The following is a 26,252-nucleotide window of genomic DNA, read 5'->3' as shown; positions in this document are numbered from 1 at the left end:
ATGTTTTTAAGGCCGGTCATACGTTGACCGACCAATGCACTTGAGCCGAATCGTACCACGACAATTGCGGAGAAGACAAAACGACGTGGGAAGTCAAGTGCCCGCAACATGACAAATGGTGGGCAAATGAAACCGCTTATCGTGGTTTAGGAAAAATGTCAATTAAAGATGATGATGAGTAATCGTATCGTAATATATTTCGTATTTTAATTGTGTTTTTTTTTAATAATGTGTTTGTTTAAAAGGTTATTTGAATTAACAAATATTAAATTCAAAAAATTTTTTTTTTTTAACCCAACTAGACGTTATACACAAAAAAACAAAACAAAACAACATCAACTTCCGTATTGCCCACCACGAACCCATCCAATACGCAGCCCAATACGAACCAATACGGTTCACACCTAATGGTGTTCACCGTATTGGTTGTTGAATACGGCCTCAATACTAGCACATAAGGGGTGCTCTTAAAACGTAATCCAAGAATTGAAAAGGTACAACTAAACTTTAATCTACCATCCAATTTAACTTGTATGGTAGTTAATTCTCTCTTACGAACCATCACCATAAATCGCATTCAAATCGTGATTTTGTCTTCAATTACAGTCAAATTTAAATGCTTAAATGTCGTGATGAAGTCTTAAGTATGGATCTTTTCAAGTAAACATTTTGTGGATGGTAAGGGAAATACTCGGTCTCATCGCGAGTAACTTGAACAAAGAAAATCTCATCCGTTTACCTCTTAATTTGTTTAAGTGATTATTAACAATAATCAACCGTGGTTAATTGTGAACATAAAATATTATGGCATTGACGAGTGAGACCGTTTTTCCTACGATTTCCCAAGGGCTACCCCCGTGATCAATATTTGCACTGTACATATACATAAAAATGAGCACGTTTGCTTAACATTGAAGTATCATTTCCATGTTGAAACCTCCTTGTGTGTTACTGCTTAATTAACCTAGCTACTTGCATTTTAAAAACTGCAAGGTACATCTTGACGATTAAGACATGCTTTCCTTTTCTTTGAGGAGTTGGTATTGATTTAAATAAAAAATCCCTTGGTGCTCTTAAAAGGTAAAAAAGAGAATCATATTTGTTTCTTTTTCCTAAGGATTTTTTGCTGCTTGTGTATGATTACTACAACACTATACACCCAATTGTGCCTTTTATATATAACTTATATTGTGACTTTGAAATCGGTGGTGATCGAGATGCCTAGAAACTTACAAATCACAAAATGTCGCTTTGTCTGTACCTTTCATAAGGGGCTCTAGATGCTAAATTATATAAGGAAACCAACAAATTTTGGATTCGAGTGCATTATGACATACATTTCGTGCATATATACGGGGTGTTGTCAAAATCCAACTTTATTATCACATTATTTTCTGAATTTCTATAAATTATACTACTATTCATTTGGAATTCGGAACACGTTCACCAATCCTTAATCCCTGTAGAAATGCTTTCTTATCCCATTAACGAAACTATTAACATTATTAGGCGGCTAGAGGAGTAATTATTAGTTCAGTTTTAGGCATACACGTATATAAAGTGAGTATTAGGCTTTTTAGATTAAAAGAAAGTTGATAACTCATAAAAAAAAAAATGAGTTTAACTTATAAGATTTTTCTTTTTCATCACTACCCTTTCGTGATTTTTATCTTATTTTCATGAAATATCTAATAGAAAGTTTTCTCATTTATCTCATGGGATTATGCTTTATTTACTTAACCAAGTCTCGGCGTACTCAAACAATAGAATATACAGTTTAACACTTAACAGTGTCATCGAATTGAAGGGTTTGGCTTAGTGATATGTGAGGTGAAGATATATATGAATCAGGAAATGATTAATCCTTTTAAGAAATAACTTAAAACTCATCCTAAAAACCTTAAATAATGACAAGTAGTGTAATCCATGTACTTTGATTCAACAAAAATCTTTTTTTTTTCTCCTTTGACTTTGACTCTAAAAGAAATCATAGATATAAATAAATTTGAGCAAAGTTCCAAATTTTATATTAGACTATTTGGAGACCTTAAATAGAGGCTTTGATGTGGAGTAATCTAGCCAATTGATCAATTGCAGGTGAACATGTGACACTGTCCTCTTTAAATTGCTTAAAGGTAACATATATATTGATAGTTTATATCTTACCTTTTTTGAATTTTATAATCTTTGACAAATCATTTCAATGTTTCATGTGTTCTAACGTTTAAAATCACATATGATGTATATGATGAGTTTCTTGATGTATCTCTGGAAAACATGAATATTGGTACCATAAACTACTATTGATATACACAATGCAATGATAATTGAATAAAAGAAGTAAAATTGGTACCATAAACTACTATTGATATATTTTACACACAAATATATACAATATGCTATATAAGATCGAACTTGAACAATGAAAATGAACAATTTGGAATAGTGAGACTGTAAGAATGCATTGAACTTCTAAGGCCATGAATTAACACAAGGATATTATGATATCCACATAAAACTTTGGACCATGATAGGAATACTGAAACTCTTCATTTTTTTTTTGTGTCATTATGTATTAAAGATGTAAACAGTCTCATAGTAACTGCGTGTTAACAATTCATATTTCTGATGGTGGATGGACAACTAAAGCATATGTCAACTACCAAATTGAAGTTATATACTCACCTAATTAAACCATAGCTAGAACATCTGAAATGCTTGTTATACAATACACATATGCAGGACCGTCTTTGAGAATTTATAAACGTAGGACGATCTAGAAAAAAAGCTCCCAAGTTAAACGCAACGATTTATATTATATAAACTATTTAATAAAATGACTAAAAAGGTTATAGTATATTCAAAAACATAACAAACGTAATTTTTCAAATTATGTGACATTTGAAAAAGAAACAAGAAACAAGATTAAAAAGGAGCTTTAATAAAATACATATTAAGTTGGATAACACTTATACATTGGACACATCGAATAAAAATATATAATACCATAATACTCTTATTCTATATTGTTACTTTATAAAATAGTACTCTACGTCTATAAAGACATTAGATTAGCTTGCGGGTTGCGGCTACATTATAAGATTGAAAAATATAACTTTATTTATCCGTAAAAGATGTATAAATGTGTTTTTTATGTAAGTTAAATTATATGGTTTAATTTTTGGTTAATTGTTAGGATTTGTAATGAGTTAAGTTGATTTATATATATTTAATATATTTTTAAAAAATCGGGTCTCGGCCGTCGTCCACTTTGTCCCACCCAACAACCGACCATGCACATATGAGTTGTCTTTTCATATACACAACTAGAACGCTGCAACAATCTTCGTGGCCTTGGATAGTTGGATGCAAAAGCTTCGAGAGATGACACCCATGCAGTCATGTAGAGGCGGTACCAGAAACATTTTTAAGAAGGGCAAAACTAAAATATTAATGAAAAACAAAATTCATGTATGCAAAGTTTAAAAATTTATAAGATAATTTTAAAAATTCATGGTAAAAATTCAATTTTGAAAGAGACATTGGCCTCTCTTTCTCCCTTTTGGTATCACTTCTGCACCCATACATAGATACTGATCTTAAGTCCTAATCGTGATTTACATCACGAAGTTGTGAATATCCGTCGGCAAATGTGAATCTATACTTATATATTTATCTATCTATCACCCATTGGGTATCCAATATCCATAGTCGCAGGTAAATCCATAGATGTTAATACTACTTAAGAAGTTACAATAACTATTTATTTTGACACATTCGAAGTTAATAAAAATTAAGTTATGGTTAGTTATTTTTTCTTGTAGTGTGGCCACCTTATAAAATTACGGATATATATATATATATATAAAAAGAGAATATAAGGTTGTCCGACACATAAGCTTGGGTGTGAAACCTCCCCCACCACATACTAATATTTTATTATTTATTGTTTAATGAATAAATGCATGAGCCCTAATGATTTTTATTGATTAAAAAATCAATATGTAAACATTCCACACCTAAGCTTAGATACTCGACAACTATATATTACCATCCCCGTAATATATAAACTCAATGAGTAGACAACCTATATATCCTTTTAATATGCATTTATCAACTCTTACAAGTCTCTGCCCAAGGTCCTACTACATGACCAAACCACCTCAGATCACATTTAGATTTCTTTCAAACCGGCCAGATGTGTGCGACGTTATTTTAATTAATAATAAGTTCTTGTGTATCTTAATTTCTAACGATTTTATTTATTTATTGATCTGGAATACAACCTTTATTCCTAAAATTGTTTTTTAGTCCATAATCAAGTGTTCATTTCACTGTCGGTGTTTTTCTATTTCATATTGTATTCTTGTACCGAAAGGATCCCACCACGAAAGAGAGCACACTGCACACATTATTATCTTAAGAAATTGCTAGTACTCGAGGAATGGAAAAGAAAAGAATATATGTTGAAAGGAGGAGAGTAAATTCAAAGTAAGTACTATGCGCCATCACTTGGATTTGATAATTCGATTTCCATGTATGTATAATAATAATAATGGTGGTCACAAGGGACTTGAGAGAGATCTCAATTAAGAGAGACATGTATCAGCATCACACTCATGAAGTCAGTGAGCCATTAAGTCATGGGATAAAGCAACCAAAAAAACACAATGCGCTATAGTGGTGCATGGGGTCATTTTTATTTATATATATTTGTGGATTTAAGAGGTGTCATACGTACAATGCATGTGGGTTGAGTTGTACATGTGAGTGACCTAGAGTGTAAACCTATGAGGTTTTCATTTATATCTCTAATCACAGGATATTTGATGCATATATTAATATTAAACGAAGAATTTGTGTATCAAACCGCAGCATTCTAGGTTCGGGCTGGGTTTAAAGAAATGGAGGTCCACTCAAGTCGCACCAATGTGTGTAAAACTTGAAGCCCAAGTCTTGGCCCAAAAGACTCCATTGTTGCTTTTGAAGTTGTAATTATGAAAAATGATTTATCATTTTAAATAATAACTTAAAAACCTTAATTTAAGAGGATTTATCATCTCCTAATAATTATACACTACCATCGTATTAATGTGATCTATCATCTATCACAAGCTATAAGTAACTTTTGTTTTTTAATGAAAAATTTAGTCTCAGCGTCATATCTTTTCATATACTTAACTCGAGAAATCTGTTTTTGTGAAAAGCATTTGAATTTGAATGAATCATTATAAGTAAAATTCGAAGCTTTATCAAGAAGACTTGGTTCAATGTGTTAAAAGCCCTAATCTTAGTCTCACTTGAGTTGGATCAATCTTTAAACAATCAACAACATATGGGCTTCTTAGGCCCGAGCAAAGCCCGATACATTCTAAGGTAGTCCAGATTCAAGTGTCTACGAGGCATATTTTAGTTAGCCCGATAAATATTTAATTAATTTGAAATTGTAGAACATTAGAATAATTTTGACGGATGGTTGACTGGATCAATAATAATAGTAGCAAAGGTAATTTCCACTTAATAATTAAATTCAAAATCGTCTGCCGCAAAACCCACAAATTCATTCCTAATAAAGGTGTCTTAACCGCGTCATTATTCAATTCCGGTTGCAATAATTGGATCAGATCAGATCAGATCGGAGATCAAAAACAAATAATCATCAATCAAGTCAAAATAAAACGTAGAAATTAAGGGCTGAAAATGGCGCCAATAGTATCAGCACTAGCAAAGTACAAGCTAGTCTTCTTAGGCGATCAATCCGTCGGCAAAACCAGCATTATCACTCGGTTTATGTATGACAAGTTCGACACTTCTTATCAGGTACTTCAAATTCACATTGTGATTTTATTATATTTATATATGCACATCTGTTTGCTCTATTAATTTATTTATTTAATTGCCCCTTTTAATCCTGTTAATGTTAGTTTTCCGTTGTGATTCCAAGTGTGTATGATAATTGAAAGTCTGTTAGGGTTCAGAATTTTACTTATTTATGCGTTACTTGTTCAACATGATCCACTCCGTGAATAGTTTCTGTCGGCATTCCTCGGTTGTCATTGTCGACCACCGGCTGTTTCAGATGGCCAAAGGTGTGCGGCGTATGCTCGTAGCTAGTGTAATAGGAGTAATAATTATCGATATAGATAGGATCATGTTTGTGGTTTGTAACACAGCATATACGATTAGGTCACAATTCAGCTGTACATATTTGTTTCGCTTTTGTGATATATAACGAGAGATCTGCACTTCAACAGACTGTCATGATGCACTTCTGAGTCTAGTTATTACTAAATTTTCTTAGAATTGGTTCTGTTGCTCGTTACGAGATTATGATTTTGAGGGCTTGATTGTGTTTTATTGTCTAATTGACGGAACTATGTCTGTCAGATATGTTTGATAATTCTTACAACATCGTAACAATATATAAATAAATGATTCCGTAGGTTTCTAAATGTGAATGTTTGATTAGCTTTCTTAAATTCGAAATCAAATTCATATGCCTGACACTAAAGTGTGTTGTATGTTGATCAGGCAACCATTGGAATTGACTTCTTGTCTAAGACTATGTATCTCGAAGACCGGACAGTTCGCCTGCAGTTGTGGTAAGGTGTTTAGTGAGAAGTGAAATTGATTCTTGTCATTCCATGGAAATTCTTTACATTTCTTTTGAATTTTACTATGTCTGTCTCTAACATTTAGTTGAGAGTTAAGACTTACCTCCAGACAGCTGACTGTTATATTTTCAGGACAACCATAATGAAAATTTGGATCTATAAGTTTCTTTGTGTTTTTGGGTTTGGGTGTTATGCCAAAGGCCTGTTGGCAAGCGTTCCAAGTTCCAACTTTTACACCGTCCCAGTTGTCATGAGTTAGCATATTGGAAAATTGCCATTCCTAAAAAACCTCGTGGAGAATTCATTATGATTGAATTTATATGGAACCAAACTTAAATATATAAATGATGCATGTGTGATGTGTTTGCTTTGTACAAATATGACATGACATGTTAAAGTGTAAGATTCTTACGTGCGTTATTGTTGTTGCAGCATTTACATGTCCCTTGCTCTTCCGCTTTCTATTTGACAGATTATTAGTGACTGACGTTTACTAATGATTTCTCAGGGATACTGCCGGGCAAGAGAGATTTAGGAGTCTAATACCAAGCTATATTAGGGATTCCTCGGTTGCAGTCATTACATATGATGTTGCAAGTATGTAATGATAAAGCATCATTTTCTGAAATATATATTAGTCTATATTTCTTCAGGAATAGCTTTGGGTCTGAACGATATACAGATTTCCAATATATCATTTTTGGTTTTTTCTTTATTTTTGTATCACCATAGAGTAATGACTTCTAATTTGTTCCTGCTTCTGTGATTCAGGTCGACCGACTTTTCTTAACACGATAAAGTGGATCGAGGAAGTTCGTGCAGAGAGAGGCAGTGATGTTATTATTGTTCTGGTTGGGAACAAGACTGACCTTGTGGACAAAAGGTGAACCTTTCTAGCCGAGTAATTTACAGCTGGCTAATCTGTGCTGTTAGCAGTTGATTATCTGCTGTAATTTCATATTTTGATCAACTGCTTTCGTCTATACAATTTTCCAGTCAATCTGTGGAGATCACTAATCATGAAATTCATTATTTTTCTTTCCTCAAACAGAGAATAGATTATGAGGGAAGGAATTGTGCATTAAGTCACATGTTTTAGTTGTTTATAAACAGAAAATTTGGTGAGTTTATTTGTATATTTTTAATGCTAGCTATAGATTAGCTCCAAAAGCAAGATTGAAAGGGTGAAACCCTCCTAGTTTATGAAATGCTGTGTCAAAGTTCCCTTCCGTTAGAGAACATTGGTTACAACCCATAGCTGTGTTTAACATATAAGATATATTTACCAATATTTTGATGTTTTAAATGTATTGGTTAATAAGTTGGCATGTTAATGAACTTCAGAAGAGTTCTTGACGTCCTCTATTGATGATCTTCAGGCAAGTCTCTGTGGAGGAAGGAGAAGCAAAAGCCAGTGAGCTAAAAGTCATGTTTATCGAAACAAGTGCTAAAGCTGGGTTCAACATAAAGGTACCTCACATCCTTGCAAATGTGAAAGAAATTCCCATAAAAGGTGGGAAACACACACATGTTATAATAATAGATTTTTTACTTTTTCCTAGCCACCGATAGCAGACTAAAACGACAATCATGTCCATAGATCAAAATTTGTATAACGCTCATCTATAATAGCTTTTACGTCTTAAAAGCACTTCTATTATAATTTGAATCTTATGGCTGTTTCCAACAATTTTACAACTTCATGAAAATAATGTTTAGTAACAGCGAAAATAGGCAGAGTGATACTTCTATATTCATAAACCTTAGAATAAAAGATAATTTTGCAGTTTCATGGGACAGGGAGGTTAACTGCATAAATAATTCGGAATTTATGGCCGATATGTCAAATTATGCTATACACAAACAAGAAGTGCTGTATTTTCTTCCATGTGAAGATTCTTAATGGTGAGTTATGATTACAGGCTTTATTTCGGAAAATAGCATCTGCATTACCTGGAATGGAAACACTTTCTGCAACAAAACATGAAGAAATGGTTGATGTGAATTTGAAGTCTTCGAGCGTGACTTCATCCCAGCCAGAATCTGGTGGGTGTGCTTGCTGATTATAGTCAAGTCCAGACTCTTTAGACAGACATTTCTTTGCTCCAACGATGGCTGTTAATCTAGTTGCTGGCTCAACAATTTGTTTCTGTCTTGCGCAAAGTTCCAGGTGCATACGCAAAAGGTCAGAAACAAAACTATTCAACTGGAACCCTTGTGTTTATTGATTTGGTATTGTAATTCACCACAAATGTATGTAACGATTTCTGTTTTTTTTTTTCTTTTTCAATTTATTCTATTTGTTACGGGAGTAGAATACCCTTGTGTACTTGAGTAGTAGCTTGTCATGTGAAAAAATTTATGTAGAATCCCAAAGATTTTGATTTCATTTTATATGGATTAATGATGAAACAAAATATGTGTGGAACGATGTAATTTAGACCTTTTTCTTTTCAGGGTTGTGAATTGCTTTAAAGAGCTTTTCGTAGTAGCAGGTCGATCAGGCTTCGCATTTGTCATTGTTCATAGGTGATCATGTTATACTGAGCCAAGATTTCAGTTATCTTGTTAAAATAGTCCTAATGGCACTTATGAATTTGTGAGATCTAGGAAATGCCCCACCTCTTCACACTATCATGAATCTATGAAATGTGATATTAACAGTATTATTAGATGAGTTATGATATATTTGCAAAAAAAAAAAAGACATGCCTAAAAAGCATGCTACTTATTAGACACATCTTTAGGTTTATATTTTAAGAACATCTATAATTTGTCGTTGAGCCAAATACTAATTATCTGAATGATGATTTCGTACCTTTTTGAATTTCTAAAACACATATGTTGGAAGATTAATCTTTTAATACAGATAACAAAAGAAGACCTATAATTCATCAATAAAATATGGTAACCCAATGGATTCAAAACAAACATTTCAGTAAGTAGTTACAATTATGAAAAGACTAACATGTCCTAGTCTCTTTCTAAACAGAATCCTACAAATTTTCTTAAAAAGTGGTCATGTGTACATAAGAAAGATCTTTACAATTATAATATGTGGATTAGTTTTAATTGTATGGGTGTAACTACTGTTTATAGATGGATGTATATGGGTGATCCAATAAGAAGGGAAAAATGAAAGAAATAGAAACGCAAAGGAGTAACGGATGAGGCCTTCACTTGCAACCATTCATCTAAAGATAACAAAAACAATCTAAAAGAAAATACCACTACTCAATCCCCATCATATCTGCTTCTGTGTGACCCAAACACATACACACACACAACCAAAAACATACACACACATAGAAAGAGAGACTCTAGAATGGCTCTTAGAATGTGGGCTTCTTCTACAGCCAATGCTCTAAGGCTATCTACTGCAACAAGACCTCATTTCTCCCCTCTTGCCAGATGCTTCTCTTCTGGTACGTATTTCTCCTTTTGGGTCTGGCTCAGTGTCTGTATTTTTTATTTTTATTTGAATTGGGTAGCATTTTAAAGGAGAAATTAAAATGTTGATTTGGGTTGGTTTTTCAGTATTGGATGGGCTCAAGTATGCAAATTCACATGAATGGGTGAAGCATGAAGGCTCTGTTGCCACTATTGGTATTACTGACCATGCTCAGGTTCTTCTCCTCTTCCATTCTTTACAAAATAATTTGTTTATATTCCTGTTACTTATTGGACATAGTTTGTATACAACTCGAGTCGAGCTGAGCTCAACTTTCACTAGGCAGTCAGGCGCATCGTTTGGCCCATAACTCATTCCATTGCATATGTTAAAGGTTCGAGTCTACTCACATCATTCACTCACCAAAATTTATTGTGAGGCCACTCTGGTGTATCAAATTTGGAATTAAAGGTCATGGGTCCAAATCTGGGGACACTTCACTTTGTCTTTGGTTTGGCCTAACTCGTTATTCAACGTAGGTGAACATTGCTAGTGGCTGGCCCTTAGAGAAGGTCCATTTGGTTTCCAAAAGGCACACTGGGTAAAGGCTTTCGCCACAGATTTAAAACTTTTTTTGGAACCTCTAGAAACAGTTTACTGATGAACCTTTCAGAAATATTTTTAGATAAACAAACATCAAATATAATGGACTATGGTTGATGCATATATATAAATACTGAATAATACTGTTTTAAGTTTAAGTACCCAGTACTTGAATAATAACGTCTCAAACTCAAATAGCTGAAATGTTTAGACAAGTTTGCGTGTTGATTGGCGCATATAAACTGATTCTGTTGTTTTGGTATGTGCCGAAGGTTGCATGCTTTTAAGGATTTATAATGTAGGCTAATCAACCTAATTTTCTAGTTTAAATTGAAAAATAAATGCAGGACCATCTTGGAGAGGTTGTGTTTGTGGATTTGCCTGAAACCGGAGCCTCAGTGAGCAAAGCAACTGGATTCGGAGCAGTAGAGAGTGTCAAAGCCACCAGTGACATTAACTCCCCGATCTCCGGAGAGATTGTTGAAGTGAACTCTAAGCTGTCCGAGACCCCTGGTTTGGTAATTCTCCCTCGCCCTTTTTCTCTTTGTTCATATACTACACATTGTATGACTTTATATAGGGTCAAACATGTTATCTTTTGGCTTCAAATATATACCAAGTTTTGATTACACTTTATTAAAAAAATGTAATCAAAATTTTGAACTTCATAACAAACTTTAATTGTAAGAAGAACTATCACTTATCCTTGTAGGATAACACACCTGAATTTCAGCTCAAAAAACCACAGTTTTGACCTACAAAGTCACAATGTATTTATATATGTTATGACTAACAACTAAACTTTGTGAATGTTAAAGATCAATTCAAGCCCATACGAAGATGGATGGATGATTAAGGTGAAGCCCAGCAACCCATCAGAATTGGAATCTTTGATGGGTTCGAAAGAGTATACGAAGTTCTGTGAGGAAGAAGACGCTTCTCACTAGACTTGAATATACATGATGATGTCCTACGAATTTTTTCAGTTTCTTCCTCAACTTCGACTAACTGAAATCTCAGTTGTTTCAAATAAATCATATTATTCGAAGGTTTGATGTTGATCAAGTATGTATGTTTTCACATGTTTAGTAGCACGTGTATGCGGGTACTTTTCAACTGAAAGATTCAGTCATTCAGATGAAAAGAACCCAAATTACTACATCTATCAATTGATCAAGAAATTATTCTATTTAAGTTCCCCTATATATAGATTCTGTAGAGGATACCATAAAACGCTTTGTCAATCTTAAAGAGGAAAAAAGTACCATCATTCGTTTGACAAATGAAAGCAACATTCATCATTCTTGTTTTTTCTTTTTTTAATCATAAAACCACATGTTAAGATGTATCATTAAACGTGGTTTTGATCTTCATCGTAAAAATAATTCAATTGTATGTATATGACATCTATCAATAACTAGTATGAACTAAATAAAGGTCTGCAGTCACTATGTAATACTTTGGATATTGAAGACATATAAGGCTAATATCTTTGAAAAGTTGTAATGACAGAAGGGATTAAACCTCGGCGTCATAGAAATTGCACTTGTAGTTGTTACCCGCCCGCCCAATCCACCACCATTGATGGAACATAAGTAGTAGCAATAGACATGAGTTTATATCTCAGATCATCGTCATCATCATCGATAAGTGTCTCCACTTTAGACTCGGCAGCAGCAGCAGCCACAATGATGTCTTCAGTGTTTGTCGTTTCAAGTTCATTGATTAGTGAAAACCTTTCTGGCTGACTGTGGGAGATGGCAATGAGCGATTCCCTCGCATGCTCTAGTGAAACCTCTTGTAATTGTGGTCTATACTTATAATCCATATAACCTCTGACTCACCTATAATTATAGGTAAAACATTATTAATTACTTATTATAATAACGCTAAGCATACGTACTGTGAGGAACACCCAAGCTGACTAATTAAGATGTGACAAACTAATATTAATTCACAAACAGACAGACTAAACATAGGGGCAAAGCTTGATACGAATTTTTTTTTTTCTTTCATAAAGCTAGCTTTTCTATTGGAATAAGATTTTATAATAATGTTTTAAAGGATTGATTTTAAGAATATCATGTTGCAAAAGAAAAGAAGTACTCATTTCCAATAGCTTTTTTATTTATTAAAAACCATTGAATTGGAAATGTACTACGTTACAACAACAACGGCAAAATTATTAATTTGTATTATAACAGAAAGCGCAATAAACAAAACATAATTTTAAAGGGTTTACGCATTGAAGGATCGACAAAAACACATTCACGTATCAATAGAACATGAAATTTAACAGGAAATTAAAACTAAGAAGATTCAAGAAGAATAAACAAGAAGAGTCGGGGACAAAGTGCGAACCTTTGGGCTTTGGTTACGGTGGTTATGGATAAATCGATATCTGCCTCCGACGTACGTCTGGCCGTCCGTCGCGAGGGAGAATTGAGAGAATTATGTATTTTTGGTTGGTTGGTGGGGGGAGATTCTGATTCTTCCTTCCTTCCTTCCTCGATTCTTTTGTAACGCCTTTTTCCTACGTGGATTTTCTCCACTGGTCAATTTTGGCAACAAAGTGTATATATAAAGGAAAATGCTAAAGGAAGCCTTAGGGCTTCGCTTAACGTGCATAAAAAGGTTATACATTTCCATATTAAATGTCGGCCTATTGATTTTTATGGTAAGTGTATAACTAATTAATGCACTTTAACGAAAGCCCTTATGACTTCGTTTAGGTAACAGGGTTCTGTGTATTGTAAAATAAATATTAAAGAAAAACAAATAAAATAAGATCTTGACCCTTAGATTATGGTTAAATTGATACACGAAGATTCACGAAATAATCGATGCACGATTTTAATAATGCACTATGATCTTCAGTGAAAAAAAACCTATTGTTTTATTTGTTTTACTTTAATACTTGTTTTATTTTACCTACAATATTACCATTCATTTTTAGATACATAGCTTTCTTTTTTTTTTTCTTTTTTATTTCACCAAGTTATTATTAATATTTTGAAAACATCTATATATCATATAAGTTATAAACATATTTTATAAAGAGGAAGTGAATATGGTTGTTAGTTGTTACACACAACTTGAATAAAAAATCTCTCACATACTAAATTTTAATATTAACAAAAAATGAGAACCTAATATTTATTAAAAATATTAAAAAAATTAGTGAAGGATTTTTTAATCCATAAATAAAACTTATTATGTTCTTCAACATTTTTTGGTGAAAGAGATCTTGTGTAAGTCTTTATACATAAAATGTTCATTCCCTAAAATGAGTTATGTTGATGTTTTACTAAAATATGTTTTGTAATGAGAGTTAGATATGCGACTGCTTACATTAGCAACCTTTCTTTCGAGTTCTTACTTTTTTTCTAACTAAGAAATTAAGACGTACTTTTGAGCGGTTTTACAAATTGAACATGTATTTTCCAAAATTGTTCATCCTTGTGCTTTGGCAAGCACTGATATTATCAGTGACTATTTCTCTATTGATTACTTTGCTGATGATGATAAACATAATTTTCAATCCATGGACTAACAAGTACGAGTATATATATAAAAATCGTTGAACAGAGGTGGATAATTTTAGAACCACCTCTTATTTTAGGACCAATTAGGACATGTATTTTTTGTAACTTACACACCACCATCATCATCTACTACGATATACAAGATCTTTTTGTAAAAACACTAAGACTTTCCGGCGACGGACCCCTTACACATGTGTAAGTTAACTTACACATGATTTTCCGGCGACGCGGTGGCCGGAAAATCATAGTGGTGGTCGGAGATGATCGTGGCGGTGGTCAGAGATGATCATGGTGGTGTATAAGTTACAAAAAACACATGTCCTAAAATTGGTCCTAAAATAAGTTGCACCTCGTTGAACAAGTATATATATATCATGAAACTTGTGTACAATGGCGGAGCCAGAATTTTTGTTCTAGGGTCGCCAAACGATTTTATATGATACTAACAAGTGTAAAGTTAAACTAGAAAATTCAATTACATTAGTTTGGAGTTGCCAATTACCTTAAAAGTAAATAAATTTATAAAAATAGTATTAAAAATATAGAGTTTTAAAAATATTGTGAGGTTGTCATGACTATCCAACCATCACATAGCTTCTCAACTGCTTGTGTAACTAGCTAGCGTTGTACATATCAAAATCTTTAAATATCGATAAAAATCTTGTAAGAAAAGCTAATTGATACTTAGGCTGTAAGGTGGCCGACCCAAAACTACTCGTAATCAAATGCATGTTTCCCTTTCACTATGAGAGCTTTTCTCCAAAAAAAAAATTTCGCTCAAATCCAATCCTGGCCACATTCAAATTATATGCCTTTATTGATCTTGATCTTTCATTTTACCACACTCAAAATACCTAAACGAATAGTCACCAACATTTTAAACAAGTGGCACAACTTGCCATATGCAAAGTCTCAATCTTTCATCTTCTCTATTTAGATTAGACCCTTAACTTGATGATGTTAGTTTTTGTGTATCATTTCGGCCCCGGTTCCTTTTTTTCTCTATTTTTTTTTTGTTAAGCGATTAATTCATATGCAGGCACATCTAAATGATCAAAAACAAGTTCATCTCCATTGATAGGTTTAGTCAGTTAGGAATCAACGTTATGTATGTGTTCTATAGTGTTGTGTTTAAATGATACTACTCTTCAAGATTATAAGAATATTGAAAATTCCATGTTGATGCATGTATCATGGTTCATATATTTACCATATAGCTTATATTTAGTTATCAAATGATAGACCGTGAGGAAATCCACTAGGATTCGAACCTCATTCAGTTCATCGCCGGGGGGGGGGGGGGGGGTCATCCAGTCAGGCGTGGTTCAAGCTCAACATATTGGATGTCAATATGATGTTTCGAATGTTAATTATTAATTACTAGTTAGTAAAATAAAGTAAAATGTGAGAACATTTTGTTTTTGTCAAATAATGAAATCTGTATCGATTCATACATGAGTTTGATGTTTATTTGAACCGTAAATGCATCAATTGATGAATTTGAGATGTAAAAGTATTTGTTTTCATTGTTTTTTATTTTAAAACGAGATATGTCACCCGGGCGTTGCTCCGGGATACATTATATTTGTTAACGATTTAATAAAAAATATTATTCAAGAGATAATGTGTCATAAACTTATTGAAGAAAACCTGTATTACTCAAATTATTAAAAACTGACATTTGTCAGTTAAAAAATGAACTGTAAAAGTTTTGTGTGAAAGTGAAAGTCGTTTGCATAAAAGTTTAGTGCTAATAGGATAAGAGACTTAAATGTTGTGGTGAAAATAAAAAGAAATCAAAAGGTATAAAAATTTAGTGCTAAAAGTATAAGGGGTTAAAATGTTGTGGTGAAAATAAAATGCATAGAAAGTTTATTATTCTTTACAAGTTTTCCCGTACATTTCTTTTTAATATATGTGTTAAAAAGTTTGTTGCTAAAGTGTAAGAGGTTAAAATGTTGTAGTTAAAATAAAAGATTATCAAAAAGTAGAAAAAATTAGTGTTAAAAATTAAGATATTGTGGTGAAAATAAAAAGATTAGAAAGTTTACTAAGAATTATAAAAGTTTTGTTCTAAAAGTGTAAAGAGTGAAACTATTGTGGTGAAAATAAAAAAATAAAATAAAAAGTATACTATTTTATACACGTTTTTCCGTACCTTAAAATATAAGAAAATTAAAAACTATGAAAGTTTAGTGGTAAAAGTGTAAAGAGTTAAAATATTGTGGTGAAAATAAAAAGAATACAAAGTTTACTAAAAAATAGTATAGTTTAGTGCTAAAAATTATAAATATTGAAAGTTTTGTGTTGAAAATAAAAAGAATAAAAAGTTTACTAAAAAGTATTATAGTTTAGTGCTAAAAGTATAATAATTGAAACTTCTGTGATGAAAGTAAAAAGAATAAAAAGTATACCATTACTTAAAATATATTATAGTTTAGTTCTAAAAGTGTAAAAATTGAAAGTTTTGTGGTGAACATAAATAGAACAAAAAGTTTACTAAAAAGTATTATAGTTTAGTGTTAAAAATGTAAAAATTAAAACTTATGTGGTGAAAAAAAAAAAGAAGTTATTATTCTTTACACGAATTACGAGACTTTATTTTTAATATATATTATAACGTGTTGTTATGTAATATGTATAATAATGAAGTTTTATCTATTAAAGAGAGACCAAACAACATCTTCCATGTCAATATGGCCTCATGATCCAAGATATACCATTTGTAACCACATATCAAACTCTGACATGTTGTTATCTAACAAGTATTATTAGAGATTGATATCAAATTAAGGGGCTCACATAGTACATATATACTTCTGATGGCTCATAATATATTATGAGATGAGAATATAAAATTGTTAGGTATTTAATTAAGTTTAGTTGTGGAATACTCATATATTGCTTTTTTTAATTCATAAAATTTATGAGGGCCAAAACATTTATTTATTAATCAAAAAATATTTAAAATTTTGTATATGAAAAGTTTCACTCCTAAACTTAGGTATCAGATAAGCTTATGTTCACTTTTTCCATATATTATTCACAATCAAGATTTTGGTAGACAGCAAATCAATCAATTCTATATATATTTTGGATGACTTATTAGATACTTCTTAAAATATTTGATTGCGAAAATATATGAATCATAAAATGAGTATATCAACTCGTACTTTGTACGTGACCGGCCTCTCATTGCAACTTGTCCGTACTTCAATTATGAACCAATTAATGGACATTGTTACGTAAGCTAATCCACACCTAATTCAAAAATACTACGTATTTGATTGTGAAGATATATGAATCATAAACTAAATCAATTATTGAAGTTAATTCGTACTTCAATTATGAACAAATTAATGGATAATACTTCTCGTGTTGATAAAGAAACGTCTCCTTGCTAATTCCATCGAGGATGAAAACAGAGTTGCCTCAATTGCTAACAAAGTCATCCCCTTTGTATTATACATGTAATGTAATTTGAGCGTCAAGCCTTATCCATATATCTACCAGAGACCTAATGACAAGATACTTTTTATTCCAGTGTAGTTGAGTGATATTTATTCGATTAGTTTAATGAAAGAGTGGACAGATGGAGCTAGCTACCTAGACAATACGAAAGCATGGCCTAACTTATGAAAAGATGCCTCATGCATTTTCTGTCAAAACTTATTTCCAATAATTTTATCTACTGTTGACACGTAAGAGAGCCATACAAAAGAGATTTGCCACCATGTATATTTTACTAGGCTCGAAATCTATATCCTAAACAACATTTAATTTGATGACCGAACATCATTTTATTAAACTCCAGAAGCTTACCCTACTATATACACTTGTAGGTTTCAATCTTTAAACGAATACGAGAGATTGAAAGGGATGTTTGTGGACATAAATACATAAATTTCCAATTGGATTATAACAAAGTTATAGCTATATGACCTTATTTTATTTCTAGCAGAGAGAACTATCAAAGTATCAAATTGACTTGGTGATTATTCATTTCTGATTTTTTTTTAATTATGTAAAAGGTCTTAAATCAAAAGACTTTCACTAAGTTTTTTTTTTTTTTTTGAAAAGGATTCTCACTAAATATTATTCTGTTGATCAGGGAGTGACTTTGAAAACGACCATTTGTAAAGATATGAGGACCAAGGGGCATTTAGACAATGGTTGAGTGGCACAGAGTGTCGGGTTTTAGAGTTTGTGTGTGTAGCCAAATGTGCGTAAAATAACGGGATTTAGCGGTCAAATAATGGATTGACTCAGACCGTTAAGCTTCATTAAATACATTAGTTGACCACTAAATCCTGTTATTTGACCATTATGTTAAATTCATTATTTGATCGTTTCAGACTCATACCTTCAAATCTACCCACAACCCTTTAACGTAACGGGGAGTTCCGTTGCCCGTTATAACGACCGTTATGTACAACACTGCATATGCATATCCTACAATAATTAACAAACTAACATTGTCTGTCCCTCAACTTTTATTTATTTGCCAATTGGCTCTTATATTTATTGTTATATAAATATCTATACATATTTACTATTTTATTAAAAAATTGCCTCATGTTGAAAGTTACATAGGGGAAAATGTCTAAAATACTCTTCGTGATTATATTACATTATCAGTCTTTTATCTTTTAAAATATATTTATTAACTCTTTACATCAGTTACTTTTACATTAATTATTTGCTTCACTCAACGCAGCCTCTACCACAAGTAGTCGTCCCCTACCACCACACCGTCGCCCCTCGAACACTGCCGCATTACACGGGTACCATGCTAGTATTGTTAAGACTCATACAACAGAGTTAAGCTGATTGGGTGTTCATAACTTTCGAATAATTACTTGGGAAAAGAATCTCATCTAAACGATCATATTAGAACTACTAGCTAGTTTACAGACCCTAGCTATTTTTCAGAACTGTGAATGTATATATTAGGTCAATAACGAAACACGTACCCCCACCAGAAAATAAAGTGTAATCCGACCAATCACTTTCCCCCGTGATGTCGCCGCAGAAAGTCGAATAGGACAAAACTGGTAGCCAACAACCAACATTAATTACACGCTGACTTTGACCAGACTTTCCGCGGCGACATCGCCGGGGAAAGTAATCTCGAAAACCGCGATTTGAATTAGACCGTCCGTTGCCTCCCTTTATCCTCCATCCTCTCCTTATCACTTCACCCCTTTCTTTCTTCCTTTGCCCCTTTTTTCTGTCGACTTCCACACAAAAAAAACCCAAAACCCTCTCAAAAATCAAAAATTCACCCCATATTCTCCATTAATTCCGGTCAACTTTCCGCGGCGACTTTGCTTACCATCATCCCCACCTCTCTTTTAAATACCAAACAAATCTCAAACCAAAACCCTATCTTCAAAACCGGCTGTCACTTTTCCGGCCGTCTCTTTTAAATTTGATTTATTGTTATTCAAAAGTATTTAACTTGGAAGGGATGTTTTTTAATGCGTTGGTGTAGCTAGTTGGCTAGACATAATATTTATATCTATATCCATAATATATATATATATATATATATATATATATATGTTTACATAAGATAGATATATAAAGGTAGAAAAGAGTATGGGAATATATTACTAATAATATATATATGTATTATTAATAGTTTTATACTATATATAAACATTTATATTATAAGTGTATGTACGGATATATTTATTAAAATGAAACCAAAATGTATGCATAGATACATATCTAAAGATCAAGACTCGCAGGAAGAAGCGAATGTTGTAAAAATGTTGTAATTTTTTATATTAATGTATTCTGAAAACGAAAGCGAATGTGGTTTTCAATAAGCCTTTATATACTGAAAATGAAAACGAAAACGAAAGCGAATGTTGAATGAAAGGGAAGAAGTCTTTATATACTGAAAATACACTGTTTGATTTGCAGTGTGGTTTTGTCTTTATGGACTATCCGCGGCGACATCGACAACGACTTTTCCTGTTGACTATGACAGTCGACAGACTGTTGACTACGACATTCGATGTGACTTTTGTCTTATTAGACTTTCCACGACGACTTGTCCTGATCGGGATACCCTTTTTTGAGGTCGGCTTAACCAGTGCCGTAAATAATTACATCAATGGTGTCTAATATAAAATTCCATCATTATCAGTAGTTGTAATTGCACAACATAAATAGGTCAATCCAAACACTTTTGTTTTAGGGACATTAATGCGACAAAACTATCAATCAAAGGAATCAATATATTATAGATTCTAATCTAATTCTATTCCAATTGAAATTGAAATAAATTAATAGAAGCATGTGAGAATAGTGTGTATTCGATCGATATCTCGAAATTTTCAAATCAAATCAAACTTATACTCATTTCCCTTTTCTTTTCCGCATTTGGGGTTTCATGTCCTAGCCCCATGAATAGGAGTTTCCATATACCCCACCGGCACATTTGAAGGTAAGGTATACATTCATGATCAGAATGATATATTTTCTCATCGATCGATCAATTTAGTAATCAATACAAACGACAAGGGTACTATACGTAATGTAAGTATTAGATATTATATATATAGGGAAAAGTTAAATTAGGGACTGTTAGAGACTCCTTATACCTCCTTCTCCGGCCACCACCATCATCATCTCTGACCACCACCACCATGATCAACTCCGACCACCACCATGATTTTCCGACGACGACGACCATCTCCGGCGAGACTTACACATGTGTAAGTAACTTACACATGTTTTAAGTACAATTTTTTTTAGGTAGATCACCCATCACCGGTCACCCCCTATGACTTATCACCCTCTATGACCTATCACGCTATGACCTATCACCCTCAATGACCTATCACCCCCGCCAGCTTTGGTTTATGAATATCCTTAAGGGCGAAACCCGCTCCGAATCATAATTTTTAACTCAACTTACACATGTGTAAGTCTCGTCGGAGATGTCGTCGGAGATGAATATGGCTGGAGATGATTAGTGGTGATTAGATCTGATGAAAATGAATGGTCTAGATCGAGTCCCTAACAGTTCATAAAATAAGTAGTCCCTAATCTAACTCACCCCTATATATATATATAACTCTCTCTAGTGGAACCTTATTTTGAGAGCCCATTTTTTTGTAAGAACCTTGAGAACTCTTAAATTATGTATTGGATCACGTGTTTTTTTTGTTCATTCACATGTGAAACGTTATAAAAATACATGTTGTAGAAGAAAGTTTTTCTCAAAACCTCATATATACCCATTTGTTAATATGTGAACATATCCATTCACAAGTTTACAAAAGGCTATTTTGAAGGTTTTTTAAAAAAAGTTCATTCTACAACATACTTTTTTATGGAGTATATCATTTCACATGTAAATAAACAAAAACAACATGTGAACAAATATATTATCTAAGAGTTCTCATGGTTCTTACAAAATGGTTCTCAAAATAAGGAAACTCTCTCTCTTTATATATATATATATGGCTAAAACTAGAAGGGTACCCGCGCAATGCAACGGTGATGACAGTGACAGGTGGTAGTAGCGTGCGGCGGTGGTGAAGGTGATAGTGGTGATGGAGATGTAATGACGACGACAGTGGCAGTAATAGATGTTGGCGTACGACAGTAGTGTCGACGGTGGCGATGGTGATGGTGTTAGCAACGGCGATTGGTGGTGATGGTGGCGGCTGCAAGTAATATAAGTTATTGATGTAATGTAGTTTTGGTGAATTGTGGAATATTCAAATTTAAAATTCAATAAAATGAGATTTGATGCATAGATGTAGATAGATAATTAGAATAGGTTTTGACCGTAGATTTGTGTGAGTTGAAATTGTTAGGGGTATTTTGGGTACATTCAATGGAACATTTAATGGATGAATGAGAAGAATGTTGAACTTGTGAGGTAATTTAGGTATTTCAAAAATATTAATTAGGTAAGGAGGGGGTTGAGTTTGTTTTATAAGATATCTAAGGTATTATAGATATAGAGATGGAAGCCTGAAAGGGTAGCACATGAAAATCACTTAAAAGAATGGAGGGACAATTGTTTGTAGGAGTGTATATTAAGTATTTCAAAAGTAAAATGGTTGAAGAAAAATGGACAGTTTGTTTTTAATATGGAGTATAAATTTATTCGCATTTATTAAAACTTTAAATAAAGCAAACCTATTTTTACGATCGAGAAAGTGTTTATTGGGCTCTTTTCTAATTAACAGTACTCGATTTATATGTGAACATATCAACGAATCTGATAAGCAGGTTTTGATGAATTCCAACAACTGTCCATGGTCTATAGGCGATTGAGGCGAGAGATCGACAACACTATTATATCCTAATTAAAAAACAATGACCTAATTTTAGCAGGTACCCACCAATGATTGTTTAGTAAAATGGTCTTACTAGTAATATATTGGCCTATCCTTTGATAATGATGTTTATGGAATGTGACAGATTATTGTGGCATGTGACTAGTTAGTAAGATTAGGCCTTTTAATAAAAGTTAATTAAACAAAAAGTTGACTAGCTAGTGTTGCTAATGGACGACATTACAACGACTTCTTATACATGCTCCTTATTTCCACATGAAATTCCAACATTTGATTTTTATACATATATAAAGTGTTTTCGACCTTATTCCTTAATAAATATCATATGCTATAGAGAAACATTAACATTAATTATGTTTCAAAGGGAATTGCAAGCTGATGAAAGTTTTTTTTTTTTTTTTTTAAAGTTCCATTGGATGAGAAAAAATAGTTTAGCTTTATGATTAGTGCACAATACATATATAGATTATGAAATCGTACGTGTGCTTTCATAAAGTGTAAATCGGAATTTGCTATAAATAAGTGCATTTCATAGTCATTGTTGTTTGGTTAAATACTGTTGAAAGTAAACTTGGTCTGGCCTAGAATCAACAGGTCTGATATGATTTTAGTGTATTGTGCGAGCAAACTAGGACGATCCGGCCGTTCTGTTTTGGGTCGGTAAGGTAAGAGTATACTGCAATAATAATAAAGTTAATCATTTAACTATTTAATTGTAATTAAGGATTATTAGGAGGCCATATACAGACATTTGAAATATACTTCTGGCATAGGGCCGTTTAATATTTAGGCAGGCAAGTAAAATTAAAGTCCCAATCGACTTTTCTGTAAATCCGCCTCAACCAAGCCAGCCAGCAGGTTTCTTTGGCAAACCAGGATATGTGTTAAGTTAATAGATGGATTAACATATTTGCCCAGGCTTCTTAGATTAAGTTCAACGGGCTCCTTTGAACAAGTTCGAGATACCTTGCAGATTAATACATTGATCGAGTATTAATCTCACATGTACTAAACGGATGCCTCTTATATATGTAGAGTAAACTTAAAAATAGGATAGAACTATATAATAAGACACCGTACGTGTGTGTGTGTGTGTATATAGAGAGAGAGATACAGATGTATATAAATCATCTCGGATTCTAGTCCTTGAGTAAATGCATAACCAATGTGATATTGATTTTGCCTTAGCGTCCACTTTCAAAAGACACTATGATCGATCGAGTGAATAAGAACATGCGTCGGCGTCCTTCCGTTTCCTTAAATCAACTTTTTTGCATTATATCTTCTATTGATACACTATTCTTGCTCACCAGTTGTAATATTTCTAAATAACTTTGCTTTTTGTAAAAGTATGATATCAAATTAGGTAAATCTCACTTTAATATGGTATTGTGATTTAAGTAGAAAGGGTCATTGTCCATTTATATATGTTTTAGATACCATAAGTACTATTACCAGAGTAGGTATATATCTTGGATATGTGGATGTGTTGCCTTTGTTGAAAGTATACTTAGTGCGTAACAAGTTATATCATGCGCAATTAGTTAATTATGAACATAAAAATTTGTATTAGTTGGGAATTTTTCTTTAAAAAATGACTAAACTAATAACTTTTCGAAAGCTCAACTACGTACCATATATTGCTTGGAAATGATAATATATCCATCAACGATACATGAGATGGTTGATTATTGCTTGTTATATACGAGTATTTTACTAATTAATTAGACCTTCAACCAAACAAGATATATAAATAATTTGTGAGTTTGATAGATATATATATAGTTGACTTATATATCAATGTTGTTTTTGTGAGACCGTGTGTAATAGTGTAGCCAGATACTTTACAACACCTTAAGGGGCTTGAACAGTGGCAAATTAAAGCAGAGTAGGCTGATTTCTAATGAACTATCAAGTATAACGATTGACTTTCGTTAAGGTTTTGTCCTGTTTTCAATTCCATGAACCACTTAACTTTGTTGGTTATGAAAATGAAGTTTTTGCACTGCTATGGACTATTTGCTCGGAAGTCCAGAACCCTTGTGAGGTTTGGTTGATGGTTGGTTGGTCACGAGAAATAAAATGATTAACCAATGTTTTAATCGTCTTTATCATTTTGCTGAAGTATTAGGGGACTATAGTGGTACACAAGATTTTATCAATCCTCTCAACTCCAACCAATAATATTTATCCACCTTATTTTACCTTTTCAGCCTTCCCACCTAACCCTCTCAATCTCTTTTATTGGAATTCCATAAAATTTCCAACCCTCCCAACTTTTTTTTTCTTTTTTAAATAAATAAAAAACATAACATTTTATTATTAAAACATAAAACATTATAAAGAAAAACACAATACTACATTTAAAAACAAAAAATAAATACACTTCAACCGCCGCTAGAGCTACCCGAGTCTTCTAGCTCTTCCCCCGCCGCTAAAGCATCTTGAACAAACAAAAACGAGCTACCCGTGGATAAGTCGGGAAGCATAGGCGGGAGGAGGATTTTGTTGGGTGAAGATGAATTAGACATATTTTTTAGAGTGTATGTGAATGTGTATGTGTTTTTTTAATATGTGTTGTGGTGTTTGAAATGAAAGAAGAGTTGTATAATAAAAGGTAAAAAGGGGTAAAATAAATAAATAAATTTTAAGTCAAAGCATGAAACGACTATCTTATTCAAATTTGTCCCCATACCAACTTTCGAATGCACGCTCCCCGGCCCCCAGGTTTTGTATCTTATGGAAGTCGGGTTCACAAACCTTTGACCAGCCCATCCAAGCAGACCGATGGTACCGGCAACGGTGTAGCCGCCGGTATGAAGCCAACCCGCTTCAATCCGACGCTCCACTCCGTATGCCCTTGTATGGTTATAAACTTTAGAAACAAGTATGCATGTGTTTGTTCTGTTTGACTACTTGAATCTAAAGATTATGTCACTTATTTCCTGGAAAAGAGTACATTGTTCGCTTCAGTTTTCTATATACGGGTTTACATAGTATAAATTGTTGACTCATGTTTTGGTCTTATCTTTATCGTAACTTGTTTCATTACATATCAAGACATTGATACATTTTTAGATAAGTGACCTCTTATCTTTGGGTTATAACTTACAAGTTACAATGACGTCATATTCACATACACTTTTCAATTTATTTATTTTTCAACATTCTAATATGAGCAATAACTGATATGTAGCTCATTTCTTGATATATTTCAATTGTAAGACCAATAAATCATACCTGTATATAACTGACAAATATGAAGAGTTTTGTTATCTAAAAATTTTTGTAAAGCAAAATTAACTTAGCACAAGTACAAGTAGATAATTTAAACATAAATAATTACATAATTCTCTTTGTTTTGATCAAAATAAATTTTAGTGTGTTACAAAACAAAGTTTATACACCCTAAACATACATGAACGAATGGAACACTATGTCTGACTAACTTAGTAGTCACGGCTATGAGGTCTCCTAGGTTGAACTCAATATCTTTAGCTATTTGTTGCAAATCCATTGCCAATTATAGCCATTTGACAAAAAAGAAAAATAATTTTGCAAAAATTCAAATTTATGAGAAACTATAAATCAAAGCTTTTATATGAACTTCACTTCATATTAAGTCTTTTACAGTTTTTAGATAGGCATTTGATCATAAACTCTACAGATATAAGAAACTTTTTTTTTTTTTTGTCATCTTAGATAAACATGTATCTGTTTAAAAATCAAATAGCTTGAGACACAATATTATCTATATATGTTGTTCAATTTT

General features: G+C 32.6%; 2 protein-coding genes and 1 long non-coding RNA gene across 3 annotated transcripts; 2 read left to right on the top strand and 1 right to left on the bottom strand.

Annotated features, from left to right (window-relative positions):
* The first annotated feature begins 5,522 nt into the window (after window positions 1-5,522).
* Window positions 5,523-9,031, top strand: LOC122578075 (ras-related protein RABH1b-like). The gene is made up of 6 exons (XM_043749943.1): window positions 5,523-5,820; window positions 6,532-6,602; window positions 7,123-7,211; window positions 7,386-7,497; window positions 7,994-8,084; window positions 8,537-9,031. Exons 1-6 carry the CDS (start codon window positions 5,701-5,703, stop codon window positions 8,675-8,677), a joined length of 624 nt encoding a protein of 207 aa, XP_043605878.1. The 5' UTR covers window positions 5,523-5,700; the 3' UTR covers window positions 8,678-9,031.
* A 787-nt stretch (window positions 9,032-9,818) lies between these two features.
* On the top strand, window positions 9,819-11,673 carry LOC122611206 (glycine cleavage system H protein, mitochondrial). Its single transcript, XM_043784189.1, has 4 exons — window positions 9,819-10,039; window positions 10,152-10,240; window positions 10,956-11,126; window positions 11,427-11,673. Exons 1-4 carry the CDS (start codon window positions 9,940-9,942, stop codon window positions 11,553-11,555), a joined length of 489 nt encoding a protein of 162 aa, XP_043640124.1. The 5' UTR covers window positions 9,819-9,939; the 3' UTR covers window positions 11,556-11,673.
* A 281-nt stretch (window positions 11,674-11,954) lies between these two features.
* LOC122611207 lies at window positions 11,955-13,121 on the bottom strand. Its single transcript, XR_006325481.1, has 2 exons — window positions 12,970-13,121; window positions 11,955-12,452 (listed from the first exon to the last, which is right to left on the bottom strand). It is a non-coding gene; the product is annotated as an uncharacterized LOC122611207 (long non-coding RNA).
* Between the last annotated feature and the right edge of the window lie 13,131 nt (window positions 13,122-26,252).

This window comes from Erigeron canadensis, chromosome 8, assembly GCF_010389155.1.
Source record: "Erigeron canadensis isolate Cc75 chromosome 8, C_canadensis_v1, whole genome shotgun sequence".
Lineage (NCBI taxonomy): Eukaryota > Viridiplantae > Streptophyta > Magnoliopsida > Asterales > Asteraceae > Erigeron > Erigeron canadensis.
Note: the sequence above shows the minus strand (reverse complement) of the source record. Positions and strands in the feature narration are given on the sequence as shown.

Excerpts from the sequence above, each read along its gene's own strand:
- LOC122611206 (XM_043784189.1), top strand. The coding sequence starts at position 9,940 with ATGGCTCTTAGAATGTGGGCTTCTTCTACAGCCAATGCTCTAAGGCTA. Across the intron at positions 10,040-10,151 it reads TGCCAGATGCTTCTCTTCTG|TATTGGATGGGCTCAAGTAT; the intron begins GTACGTATTTCT and ends TTGGTTTTTCAG. Across the intron at positions 10,241-10,955 it reads GTATTACTGACCATGCTCAG|GACCATCTTGGAGAGGTTGT; the intron begins GTTCTTCTCCTC and ends AAATAAATGCAG.
- LOC122578075 (XM_043749943.1), top strand. The coding sequence starts at position 5,701 with ATGGCGCCAATAGTATCAGCACTAGCAAAGTACAAGCTAGTCTTCTTA. Across the intron at positions 7,212-7,385 it reads CATTACATATGATGTTGCAA|GTCGACCGACTTTTCTTAAC; the intron begins GTATGTAATGAT and ends TCTGTGATTCAG. Across the intron at positions 7,498-7,993 it reads ACTGACCTTGTGGACAAAAG|GCAAGTCTCTGTGGAGGAAG; the intron begins GTGAACCTTTCT and ends GATGATCTTCAG.